The sequence below is a fragment of the Lissotriton helveticus genome, chromosome 4_1 (genome assembly GCF_964261635.1).
Source record: "Lissotriton helveticus chromosome 4_1, aLisHel1.1, whole genome shotgun sequence".
Classification (NCBI taxonomy): domain Eukaryota; kingdom Metazoa; phylum Chordata; class Amphibia; order Caudata; family Salamandridae; genus Lissotriton; species Lissotriton helveticus.
In genome coordinates this window covers 1176117715-1176131115 of record NC_136063.1, presented here as the reverse complement: position 1 = coordinate 1176131115, position 13401 = coordinate 1176117715, and the positions used below count along the sequence as shown (strand labels likewise).

Sequence of the window (13401 nt, the reverse complement as noted above, 5' to 3'; positions counted from 1 at the left end):
AATAGCATATGAAATGTGGAACACAAACACTGAAACCTGGTCTCAGATGAATTAAACACTGAAAACAAGACCCTTTTGTTTTTAAAAGGGAATAATGTGAAAGACTATGTTGTTAGGCTATTGTTACCCACTACATAACATGGAACAATAAAGTCTTTTTTTAATCTTCCACCATCCCTAGGGCAGTATAAATGCTCCAAATGTAAGACCTTGCAATTGTGCATAGAGACAAAGGCGATTCAGTTTCAGAAGAAGTATGACTTCCAAAGTCTTATGAACTGCAATAATAGGAAAGTATTTATGATCTTCTTTGCCCAAGCAATTTTCCATATGTAGATCAGACCACCCAGAAAGTCATTCAACACATCCCACAGCACTGTAGTCATATGACCTGTGCCACTGCAGGTGCGCCCCTGGTAGAGCATTCAGTTGATAGTAAACCTGAGGACCTCAACTGGCTGGTTTTGGAACAAGCAAACAAGCATGATTCAATCCCTAAGGTGGGGACAATGGGCTGATTCTGAACAGTTTGGAATACAAATGGATCCATGCACTGGACTCGACCAACAAAGGCCAAAGATGCATGCATTGGACTTGACCAACACATTACATTTTTCAGTATGTGTGAACAGCTCACAAATGGCTAATTTAATTTCCTTGAGTGTTATTTCAATTGTTTGGTTGACAGTTGTCTTAAATTAATTTAAATGAACCATGTAGATAGCAGAGTATATTTCTTCACTCTGTGCATATTGATTTTTAGTTTTGTTGAATACTGTTTTTATTGTTTCCTAATTACTTTGTACATTCCTCACTCTGGTTCAAGTTTTTCCCTTTTGTTTGATTTAGTCACCATCAGAGTTTTCTCCGGAGTGCAGTTTGCACCTTCAGTCCTGTGTTTGCGAGGAAGACACTTCGTATCCCTGTGTGTCTCCTCTAATGTGCACACTGCTGCACGTCTGGTGCCCGCGTATATAAACAACTTATCTCAGGCGCAGTGCAGCTTCAGCTCATATTCCTGAATGAGTGGGAGCAATGTAAGGTTGTGCTGTCTTTATACCTCCTATCTTCCACCTTTTTGGTGAGTTTTGATGATTTTCAGTCCGTTTTTTCATATACATTTGTATCTAGTGTGACTGATTGACACTGTTTCAACACTTTGGGCAGGTTTCGGGAGCTCATCTTATCCATTTTGGCCCCATAATCTACATATGTTTGACCAGCTTCGTACCCCAGCAATAGGTGATTTTTGTTAGCTTTTTTTTAATCTCTGATTCTTTATGTACTCATTTTTACACCTCTTATAACTTACAATTATCATTTTCCACTATACAGTGTGCTTCTCTTTTGTCCTAGTTCTGATGAAGACCCTATTCTCAACCAGAGGATTTTCTAGGGGTTGAAACAGAGATGCATATTGTACTTTCCCCTAGATGTGTCATTTGTAAAAAGGCAAAAAAAATTATTTTTGATTTAGTTTGCTCTATATACTTCTGAGTTCTCACTAGGCTTCATATCTTTACATTAAATGTTGTATTATTTACTTTGCACTCCTCACAAGCACTGCACAGCTACACTGACCTTTTTTATTGTGACTACCTCTTTACTGTTACAAATCTATGTAATACAATGTCTATTTTTCAAGAGACATATTTGGCGTGTAGTCTCAATCCATTAGTTGAACTTAAAGAATACCTATCTAGGCCTTTTTTAAATGTAAAATTCTCCACAAAAGGTTATCTGAAAGAATCCCTTTGTGCCTATAACTACATTGAATTCTCAAATTCGGAGGAATACAGGGATAACTTTTTATTATAATAGTTGTAGTAAGACATTGAGAAACAAAATCAGGACAATAACATTTTAAGTAAAGAATAATTTTTAACAGCGTAGAGGAACAAAACACACTGCTTTAACGCTTAGATCTATTCTCACCTGATTATAGCACGTAAGAACTCCTGTAGCATAAATGGGAACAGTGGCTTTTGTAAGTACCCCATTCCCTGCAGTTGAATCTAAAAAGGTAAATAACACATTATGAGGTAACTGTTTACACAATAGATGTTCATCAAATTGACAAGACAATCGACTAATTCAAGAATTATGATTTTAACCATGGTAGTCATGCATTTCTCCTACACAAATCTATTAATAACATATTTCAATAAGGTAGGATAAGCACACAAATTAGACAGGCAATTACTTATACAGAGTGAGGGAGCAATTATCAAAATTGCTGCTGGTCAGGTTTCTCGCCCATTGTTGGCTGAAAAGGGATCCTAGGTATAGGGACCTAAAACAAGTTGATTACTTTCAGTAATACTCATTCTTGTGAATACGCCTAGAGCATATTTCTACTTTTACAATAACCCCAGGTGCCAACCTGTATCTGGATTTTCAATAGCAATTGGTCCTTTGTGCTCGTAGGTGCAATACAGAAGACCGAAGTGGAACTGTTTCACAACTTTTGGTAAGAAGGATACTAGCACCTGCAGAGCCAGATTGTCTGGGGGAAAGGTGGTGTACAGAGGGTTGACTCAGAGAGATTGAAGCTCCCTAACCCTGTATGCTGATGTAATGGTGATGAAGAACACGGTCTTGAGGGAGAGGAGCTGCAAGGGGCAGCTGTGAAGTGGCTCGAAGGGAGTACACATCGGGAACGTAAGCACCAAATTATGGTCCCACTGTGGCATGGCAAAATAGGATGGACGAAACAGATGTTTAAAAAATGCATAACAACTGGAGACAAACAACGAAGGCGGATAAACTAATTGCAGAAAAGCTGTAAGACTCAGAAGATATCCTTTAACAGTGCCCAGAACATAGCCCTTGGTGGGCAGGGGTCAAAACAAATCTCAGATCATCAGATAATTTTGAAGGTTAAGGCGGAGGTAAATCTGGGTAGTGCCGCAGTAAGCCACAGGCATATACAGTTTTAGTCAGAGGGATAACCGCCTCCACCGGAGGAAGGTCAAAAGTGTACAGCTGTCACTGCTCAATCATTAAGAATGAAGGTGAATATTGCAAAGGTCTGGGTGCAGCTATTGCCCTGCTGCTGCAACAGCAGATCCTCCTAGAGGGCAAGCTTAATCGGAGGACAGATGTTCAATCCCATGAGTACTGGATGCCGTACTCTCTGTACCTAATGTGGAGCCACTAGGATGTCTTGGGCCCAGTTGGTCTTAATATTCAAGAGAACGCGAGGCAGAAGTGGTGTAGGTGGAAAGGCATATAGAAGTCCTGAGTTCCGCTTGAGGCATAATGTGTCTGAAGTGAGAGATGCCTTGGAAACCACAGCGAAAGTGCTGACATTGCACATTCTCAGCTGTGGCAAACAAATAGAGCAAAGGTTCTTCCTATTCGCTGAGCCACTTATGGGTGTAACTGCCACTCGTGACCCCCTAGACGCCGACAGCAAAGATCGTCCACTTTGGCATTCAATGATCAGGTCAGGTGGTTCACCACCAGGAAGGTCCCTTGGTGGTCCAGCCATTTTCAGGGATAGAGGGCCTCCAGGCACAATGTCCATGACTCCACTCTGCCCAGTTTGTTGCAGTATCACATGATGTTAGTGTTCTCCATGGTTGGCGAGGCGGGTGGATCGGCCTAGAGAATATACAGTAGCCCTGTTCTCCTTAAAAATGCACCAAGGAGGAATCAGTCTTGCCCGCGGCACAGGTGAGTCCCGTCAAAAGGCATGTCCATAAGGGACTAGACATCACCTGAGAACCCGATTGATTGCAGCAACGCATGACAGGAATGGCAACACTGGTGCGATTGGCTCGCCTGATGGAATCAGTGGTGTCCAAGTCACAATGAATCATGAACTTGACTGTAACAAAACCGCCCTGGATGGCCTGGGAAATGACATGTTGGAGATCTTCAGGGAGACCAGATAGGATTTGGGCCATTGAGTCCCAAAGGGCATGGGAGTAGCATCCCAGGAGGTGTTAGGGTTAGATTTGCTTGTGAACACTGGCCCTACTAAACCTTCAGGGGAAGGATGCTGAGAGAGGAATTTTGGGTTATTGAGAGCACAGCAATGGTGTCTTGATAGTTGTCAGTTGACTGGATGACAGGAGCAAGGTCTGCACAAACCCCCATTAAGGTATCCGCTACTTCCTCATTGAATGGTAAAATGAACTCAAAAGATGTCTGCCCTGGCAGAAGAACTTCGGTCAATGTTAATTTTGACCTCTAAGGTGGGGAGCGGGAGGTCAAGGACTTTTCCGCCCTATGCAATACTGTGGCATAGGAAGTGGATTCCTCAGTGGCTTGTCCAGTCAGAAAAGGCCAATTTCAGACAAGGTATCAAGACCACTAGACTCTTGCAAGTCATCATACCATTTTTTGGGACACTCGCGCTAAACGCGTTTGACATAGGACATTTCTGGTAACTTTAGGCAATATGAAGGATTCAGGCTAGCCTCTATCCTGCAGGCTTCTTTATGTCATTTATGCAGACCGGTTTTTGTTTTTGGCACATGGGCTATTCAAATATATTTGGGGGGGGGCCTTGATTTTACTTTCTCTGAGGCAGCTAGAGTTGCGGAGAGTCACCTACCTTCTCTGCCGGAGCCTGGGGTCACTTGCTGTTGGTCTCCCTCGCCGCTGCCGGAGCCATTGTGCGGCCGCTGAGGGGGGAGACAACATCTTCCAGCTTCCCCTGCAGGCACGCCCACCTTAGCCCACTTCCGCGCCCGGAGGCGCTTAAAAGAGAGTCGCTCCTGTGGTGGAGCAGGGGCCTTGATTTTACTTTCTCTGGGGCAGCTAGAAATGCAGAGAGATACCTACCTTCTCTGACGGAGCCTGGGGGTCACTTGCTGTTGGTCTCCCTCGCCGCCGCCGGAGCCATCGTGCGGCCTCTGAGGGGGGAGACTACAGCTCCCAGCTTCCCCTGCAGGCACGCCCACCATCGCCCACTTCCGCGCCCGGAGGCGCTTAAAAGAGAGTCGCTCCTGCGGTCGAGCAGGGGCCTTGATTTTACTTTCTCTGGGGCAGCTAGAGTTGCGGAGAGTCACCTACCTTCTCTGCCGGAGCCTGGGGGTCACTTGCTGTTGGTCTCCCTCGCCTCCGCCAGAGCCATCGTGCGGCTGCTGAGGGGGGAGACTACAGCTCCCAACTTCCCCTGCAGGCACGCCCACTTCCGTGCCTGGAGGCGCTTAAAAGAGAGTCGCTCCTGCGGTGTAGCAGGGGCCTTGATTTTACTTTCTCTGGGGCAGCTAGAGTTGCGGAGAGTCACCTACCTTCTCTGCCGGAGCCTGGGGGTCACTTGCTGTTGGTCTCCCACGCTGCCGCCGGAGCCATCGTGCTGCCACTGAGGGGGTAGACTAAAGCTCCCAGCTTCCCCTGCAGGCACGCCCACCTTCGCCCACTTCCGCGCCCGGAGGCGCTTAAAAGAGTTGCTCCTGCGGTGAAGCGGGGGCCTTGATTTTACTTTCTCTGGGGCAGCTAGAGTTGCGGAGAGTCACCTACCTTCTCTGCCGGAGCCTGGGGGTCACTTGCTGTTGGGTCTCCATCGCCGCCGCTGGAGCCATCGTGCGGCCGCTGAGGGGGGAGACTACAGCTCCCAGCTTTCCATGCAGGCACGCCCACCTTCGCCCACTTTTGCGCTCGGAGGCGCTTAAAAGAGAGTCGCTCCTGCGGTGGAGTGGGGGCCTTGATTTTACTTTCTCTGGAGCAGCTAGAGTTGCGGAGAGTCACCTACCTTCTCTGCCGGAGCCTGGGGGTCACTTGCTGTTGGTCTCCCTCGCTGCTGCCGGAGCCATCGTGCGGCCGCTGAGGTGGGAGACTACAGCTCCCAGCATCCCCTTCAGGCACGCCCACCTTCGCCCACTTCAGCGCCCGGAGGCGCTTAAAAGAGAGTCGCTACTGCGGTGGAGCGGGGGCCTTGATTTTACTTTCTCTGGGGCAGCTAGAGTTGCGGAGAGTCACCTACCTTCTCTGCTGGAGCATGGGGGTCGCTTGCTGTTGGTCTCCCTCGCCGCCGCCGGAGCCATCGTGCGGCCGCTGAGGGGGGAGACTACAGCTCCCAGCTTCCCCTGCAGGCACACCCACCTTCACCCACTTCCGCGCCCGGAGGTGCTTAAAAGAGAATCGCTCCTGCGGTGGAGCGGGGGCCTTGATTTTACTTTCTCTGGGGCAGCTAGAGTTGCGGAGAGTCACCTACCTTCTCTGCCGGAGCCTGGGGGTCACTTGCTGTTGGTCTCCCTCGCCGCCACCGGAGCCATCGTGCGGCCGCTGAGAGGGGAGACTACAGCTCCCAGCTTCCCCTACAGGCACGCCCACCTTCGCCCACTTCCGCGCCCGGAGGCGCTTAAAAGAGAGTCGCTCCTGCGATGGAGCAGGGGCCTTGATTTTACTTTCTCTGGGACAGCTAGAGTTGCGGAGAGTCACCTACCTTCTCTACCAGAGCCTGGGGGTCACTTGCTATTGGTCTCCCTTGCCGCCGCCGGAGCCATCGTGCGGCTGCTGAGGGGGGAGACTACAGCTCCCAGCTTCCCCTGCAGGCACGCCCACCTTCGCCCACTTCCGCGCCCGGAGGCGCTTAAAAGAGAGTCGCTCCTCCCGCGTCGCGGGCGACGCCGGAAGAAGCCCGGAACAAGGGCGGGACAAGGGCGGGACAAGGGCGGGACAAGGGCGGGACCGTCTGTGGCCGTCGGGGGCCGGGCCGGGCCCCCTCTCTGACATTTGTTCCAAGGAAAGTTACTGTCTAACCTTATTCCATTTACTAACCAATAATGGGAAAGAAGGGGGCATGGCTAGCAGCTAAGCATGGCGGCTGTGTAACAGAGGAGCATCGTTGGAAGAGCGGCCCGTCTGATAAATCCGTACACTAATCCGAAATCAACATACCTCTGAGGGCAGATCCCGAAGTCCGGGACCAAGCGGCACCGTCCGGTGCAACTACGGACGAAATCCGAAGCCGGGAAACAGAGAAGTACGACGTCACCCACTGCGGCCTGCGTGACAACTGAAAGCACCGGCTTGGAGTACCTGGTTGCCTGACCGGAAGTGAGAGCGAAGCGGGGGCATCAGCCGGAGGTTGACCCCGGCGTCTGTGGCTGGCAAAAGCATCGCGACCACGCAACTCAACCGAGAGCAGTCACCGGAACACGATACCAGCGCCGACCTGGAGTAAAGCCGGAAAACCTGCGCGAAACAGAAGCCTTGCTGGGCGATCATATATCGCTGTTGTGACCTGAACGGACGGAGGCACGAGACGACACCTGATCCTGCCCTGTACATCTACCACTGTGTACTTGCTGCTCCTCCCCCCCCCCTCCATGGACAGTGACTGAATCTCAGAAGGCGCACCACTGTCGTAAGGTGGAACACCGAGGAGTCAGGGGGGCACGTGAGACTCAGACTAGCACCTGCCCCGCACATACGCCACAACACCCGGTGGGGAGACTAGTCAATATCCCAGCTAGAGGGGAGCAGTAAAAAGACTGGGACATATTGATACTTGGTGGACCGGGGCCCTGCGTGCCTCGCGGCCTGTCGGTGGGGCCGAAAGCGGGTGAACTACCACTGTCACGAGGGAGAACACTACTCAGAAAGTGCCCCCCTACCTAGAACCTACTGCAGCTGCCCCTGACGGCGGCAGGGCTCCAACGGCCTTGGGAGACCGGTTTCCCGGGAAAATCAGGCAGTTATAAACCACAGCAGCACTTGTCTGAATGGAGCCTTCTCGCTGACGATATCCACTGAGGCACGATTCCGAATACCGAGAACGAAACCAGTACGAGGGTCGTGTTACCTATCTTCTGTCTATCCGAAGGAGCAGGTGCAATGGCAGGCAAAGGGTCGAGAAATAACACGACGCTGGCGAAGTTGGATAAATATGCCTATGACAGGCACACTCCGGCGCAGGTAGAAGGTCGCACCTCCACAGGGAGAGGCCCAGAAGGAGAGGGGGCCAAAAAAGTTACGCTGGAGGACATAATGAAAACCTTATCCAATGTACAGACGACGGTGGGGTCAATCTCCACAAACGTTAACCTGCTGCGGGCAGACTTGCATAAAATGACAGAACGAGTGGCACAAGTGGAGGTGGTCACCAAGTCCCTGGTGGACGACACCTCGGAGCTACAACTGGCGATGGAGCGCATAGAGGCAGTGAATAAACAGCCGCAAGAGAGGCTGGATGATCAGGAAGGGCGCTCGAGACGAAACAACGTCCGAATCCTCGGAGTGCCGGAGACGGAGGGTAAACGAGCGATGGACTTATATGTGGAGGACATGATCAAAACCAAGCTACAACCCAAAGGACTGTCGCATTTCTTTTCGGTGGAAAGAGCACACAGAGTACCAGGGGGAGTGCTAAAACCAGGGGCGGCTCCAAGGCCGGTACTTGCCAGACTATTCAATTTCAGGGACAGAGATGTTATCCTTCAAGCAGCAAGGACCTCGCCACCGATTAAGATACAAAAGTCGACAATTGCCTTCTTTCCGGACTACACGGCTGAGGTGTCCCGTCGCCGGAAAACTTTCATGGATGTGAAGAAAGCGTTGAGACCGAGAGAACTGCCTTACTCGAAGCTGTTCCCAGCACGGCTGAGAGTAGTTGCCAACAAGACATGGTTCTTTGACACTCCTGATGCGGCACAAGACTGGCTGGAGGGGTGGCGACAGGTAGGAGCTCCGCGTCGGACCAACAGAAATCAGCAGGACCAGCAGGGCGAGGATCTTGCAGATACACAGGCATCGAGGCGAAGCGATTTTGAAAACCCGTCGGAGACGGTTTCAGTGGACGGCGATCAGAGGCCAAAATCCTGAGAATCCAGTTCCCGCAACGATGACAGTTGTCCTTTGATAGGGGGGGCGTAATGCCCCTCTGTTCCGGACGGGGAGAAGCTAAGGAGGGTGGGAGGGACCGCTGCCCTAAAGAGACTCCTACCCCAGCAAGCAAGTACACTGGTTTGGGATGGGGATGAGCACTCTGCCAAGTTGGGGAGGCGAGCGGTTTTATGTCCGTAGAGCAGGGAGGCAGGGAGGGGAGTTGGGGGAAGGGATTTAGTTGTTGTTGTTCAAGTTACACACGTTCCGGCAGGCTGCGACAGCACATGTGTGCACACTATTCCACGGAGAAGCAAATTTATCATACTGATGGGGAAGACATGGCAGGTTACACTTAGAACACCCCACTATGGTACAACACTCACAATCCACCACGCATAATGACACGGTACAACCAACCACAGTTCCGCCTCTGCGAATACTGACCTGGAACGTAATGGGGTTGGGAGATAAAATCAAGAGAGGGTTGGTGCTGCAGGCTATCAAGCGCCAAGGCCCAGTATTGGTCCTGTTACAAGAGACGGACCTCACAGGGCGAGCACATCAAGCATTAGACAGAAGGGGCAACCGAATGGCAGCACACTCAGAATTTACCTCGGGCTCTAGGGGGACAGGTATCCTGATAAAGAAGTCCTCTCCTTTCATTCTCTTGCAGACTAGGGCGGACGACCAAGGCCGCTTGGCGGCGGTTCATGGACAATGGGAAGGCCGACTCCTGAACGTGGTGTCGGTTTACATACCTCCAGCACTCCACACAGCTTCCTTGCCAGCGCTGGGAGACTTCCTGTTGACTCTCCCAGCAGGAGATACCATCATTGGGGGGGACTTCAACTCAATAGTAGATCCAACACTAGATAAATTCCCGACCCGGGCCCCTATGACCGGTCCCTCCGGCCTCCGGGGTTTCCTAGACGCAATGGGGTTGGCGGATATCTGGAGGCACAAGCACCCCACCACGAAACAATACACCTATCATTCGGCGGTACATAACAGTTTGTCCCGAATTGACTATTTCTTGAGGCTCAGGGACGGTATGCACAACGCAGACAACATAGATATATTGCCCAGGGGCATATCAGACCACTCTCCAATAGTGTTGACTCTCCCCAGTAGGGAGACGACTCGTAAAAGAATGTACCCCATCTACTCTAATTATTTGAAAATCCCCGTAATTAAGAAAGACCTAAAAAAAAACGACCACATTTTATTTTGACGATAACGAGGGGTCGGTGGCCTCTCCCTCCCTACTTTGGGAAGCCTACAAAACGGTTCTCCGGGGACAAGCAATAGCTTCTATCACGGGGTACAAAACGATGCGATAGAAGGAACTCTCCGATCTAGAACTGTCACTACATACGGCAACCATGGCACATATGACGGACCCCAAAGAGTCCGCGGCTCACACTCTACAGTTACACCAACATCGATATAAGGAACATCTTAGGTTACGGGTAGTCGACAATATCTCGGCCACGGCACAAAGTATACGATGTAGGTGAAAAAGCCGGAAGGATGCTGGCGTGGTTGGATAAGAAAGGGGGGAGTACTAGAGGAATACAACAGATACACACAAGGGAGGGAACACTTCACACGCGCACCGAGGAGATTGTGTGCGTATTGGCAGAGCATTTCGAAGCGGTCTACACCCCGGAAAGGATAGTCACGGAGAGTGAAGCACTTCACTCACTCAGTCACATCGTGACTCGCACACTTCCGCCGGAAGCTGTCACAGAACTAAACTCGGACCTTACGGTCGAAGAAATACAACTAGCTATACATGCGATACAATCAGGAAAGGCACTGGGTCCGAACGGGATTCCCATAGAGTGGTATAAGCTTCATGTCTGACACGCTCGGCCCTCCACTAAGGGCGATGTACATAGATAGCCTGTCGGCTGCGGAACTCCTGTTGGATCAAAGAACCTCAACGATAGTGGCGATCCCGAAACCAGGTAAGCCACCGGCGGACTGCTCGCCCTACCGCCCGATCTCTCTTCTTAATGCAGAAGCAAAAATCCTTGCCAAACTTCTAGCTAATAGATTGATAGCCCATCTTCCACTATTGATACACCAAGATCAATCGGGCTTTATGCCCAATAGAAACACTGCTCTCAATCTCAGGCGAGTACATGGAGTCCTGGCTCGGGCCCCATTATTATTAGAACCGGCCGTAATCCTTTCCCTAGATGCCAGGATGGCATTCGACATGGTAGAGTGTGGACACCTTTTCGCAGTCCTGACGCACATGGGCTTTGGCCCCAACTACATAGCTTGGGTACGCCTATTATACACCAAGCCGGTAGCCCATATCACTGCCAATGGCCACATCTCCCGCACAATCCAGCTGGCGAGGGGCACCCGTCAGGGCTGTCCCCTATCACCCTTGCTGTTCGCTCTTGTTCTAGAGCCGCTGGCGACACTAATTAGGTCGACTCCCTTACTGAAAAGGATTAGCTGGAAAGAGGGATGGGAGGATCGTGTATCGCTCTATGCTGACGATATGTTGGTATACTTGTCAGATCCAAACAGGAGCGTACCGCCATTTCTCACACTCTGCGATTCCTACGGGAAAACGTCGGGCTATACTTTGAACTGGTCAAAATCTGTGCTCTATATCCTGAAGGGACCAGAGCTGATTGCCCGCTTGTGCACACCATGGGCTCCTTTAAGTACCTGGGCATATATATCACCGACAGTCCAACTGACTTCTTTGAAAAAACCTGAAACCGCCCCTGGAACGTCTGCGAAACGACGCAAAACACTGGGCATCATTGCCCCTAACGCTCCTTGGCAGAGCGGCACTCTACAAAATAATGGCTGTCCCGAGATTTCTGTACGCACTAGAGAATACCCCATATCCAGTCTTGCCGCAATACTTTCAACAAGTGACGGCTTTGGTGTCCAATCTGTTGTGGAGCAACCGCCCGGCACGCATTGCACACGTTAAATTGAACAGAAGTTGGTACGAGGGAGGGATTGCACTGCCAAACCTACAAATGTATTATTGGGCAACAGACCTTAAGACTATTAACCAATGGCTACATACGCCTCAGGAGGATCCAGCCTACCGGGCTGACAGGACACAATTAGGCAAGGGCAGCATACTAGCAGTACTCTACAACAGAGGCCAGGCCGCAAAACTGATAGGGCCTACGTAGCACACGACCACGATCTGGCATGCAGCACAGGCGAGGCTGGGTTGGAAGGGCACAATTACTAAGCTCACCCCACTCTGGGACACCAAGGCATTGGGACGATTAAGGAATAGCAAGGGGACAGCATCGGTATATCTACGGTGGGAGACTTGTGGGACAAGGGAACAGTGATCCCATTCACCCTACTCCAACAACAATACAACTTAGGACCGAACGAAACTTATAGGTATGTGCAGATTAGACACGCTTTACTGCAGGCCATACCGCCAGACACAGACGTTCTGGAGTCCTCCCCATCGGAAGATAGGTTACTCACTGATTACATGCAGCATGGGGCCACCTCACTTACATACCGAAAGTTGATCAATAACCTAGCAGACCCTACACTGAAATTACGAGAGAAATGGGTAGAAGAAGTAGGCGATATGGAAGATACGGAGTGGAATGAGGCACTGACGTCCCCAAGGGAGGTGGGAATCTCAGCCAAGTTCAGACTGGTTCAACTCAAAATCTTACACAGGATATATTACACTAGAACCACTCTCCACAAGTTGCAACGGGCGCCACATCCCTACTGCCTCCGTGGATGCGGAGAGGAAGGGACACTATTTCATACCCTCTGGGAATGTCCGTTAGTGACCGACTACTGGAGACAGGTGATGCGTACTATTTCCCAAACACTTAAAGTGCCTCTGACACCAGAGCCACGTAGATGCATTTTGAACGTGTGGGAGCCAAATGACTTATCCAGATATGGTCAAATATGGGGCACAGTGGGCATCATGGTGGCAAAAAGGGATATTGCGCAGAAGTGGGGCGCATCAGAACTACCTACTTTGGCGCTGTGGTGCAGGCACATGGACATGCTTATGATTACTGAACGTGCAGTATATGTAGCCAGTGCTAGCCCTCGAAAATGGAACAAGGTGTGGAGTCCGTGGAATGTGTACAGAGGGGACATATGTGACCCATTGCCAGAAGACGATAATACCAGCTCAGATGAGGAGGAAGAAGGGGAGTAGGGAAGGTATTAAGGGGGAATGACACTGCGCACATGCTTGGTGATCCGTAGTAACTGTTGCTGTAATGTGAAACTTCGAATGTGGGGAATACTTCTTTACATCTTTAAAATGTTAATGTCGTGTTGACTGTCAACGTGTATGCTTATTACACAGAAAATAATAAAAATTGTTTAAAAAAAATAAAATAAAATAAATAATGGGAAAGAAGAGAACAGACGATCACAAACCTAATGGAGGGGGAGGGGCAACTCTGGACTGCTATTTAGTGAAAGTGACCAGTTTAATAACCGAGGAAAATTTAAATAACTGAAAGGCGTCTCTCTATGGACCAAGGTCGCACTATCACTGCTATTGTACATGATATCCCAGAGGTTGCGGACTCCCAGCCATTAACTCCAACCCCAGGGCTACCACGGGATCTG

At 50.3% G+C, this 13401-nt stretch overlaps 1 protein-coding gene across 9 annotated transcripts in view; it reads right to left on the bottom strand.

The window, feature by feature from the left end:
• The window catches only part of RELCH (RAB11 binding and LisH domain, coiled-coil and HEAT repeat containing), an 878561-nt gene that overhangs the window by 225408 nt on the left and 639752 nt on the right, over positions 1–13401 (bottom strand). For all 9 annotated transcript variants that reach the window (XM_078687764.1, XM_078687757.1, XM_078687759.1 and 6 more), the window contains one exon: positions 1936–2015. In XM_078687764.1, the coding sequence (XP_078543890.1) occupies positions 1936–2015 (80 nt within the window). The remainder of the gene's footprint in view (positions 1–1935; positions 2016–13401) is intronic.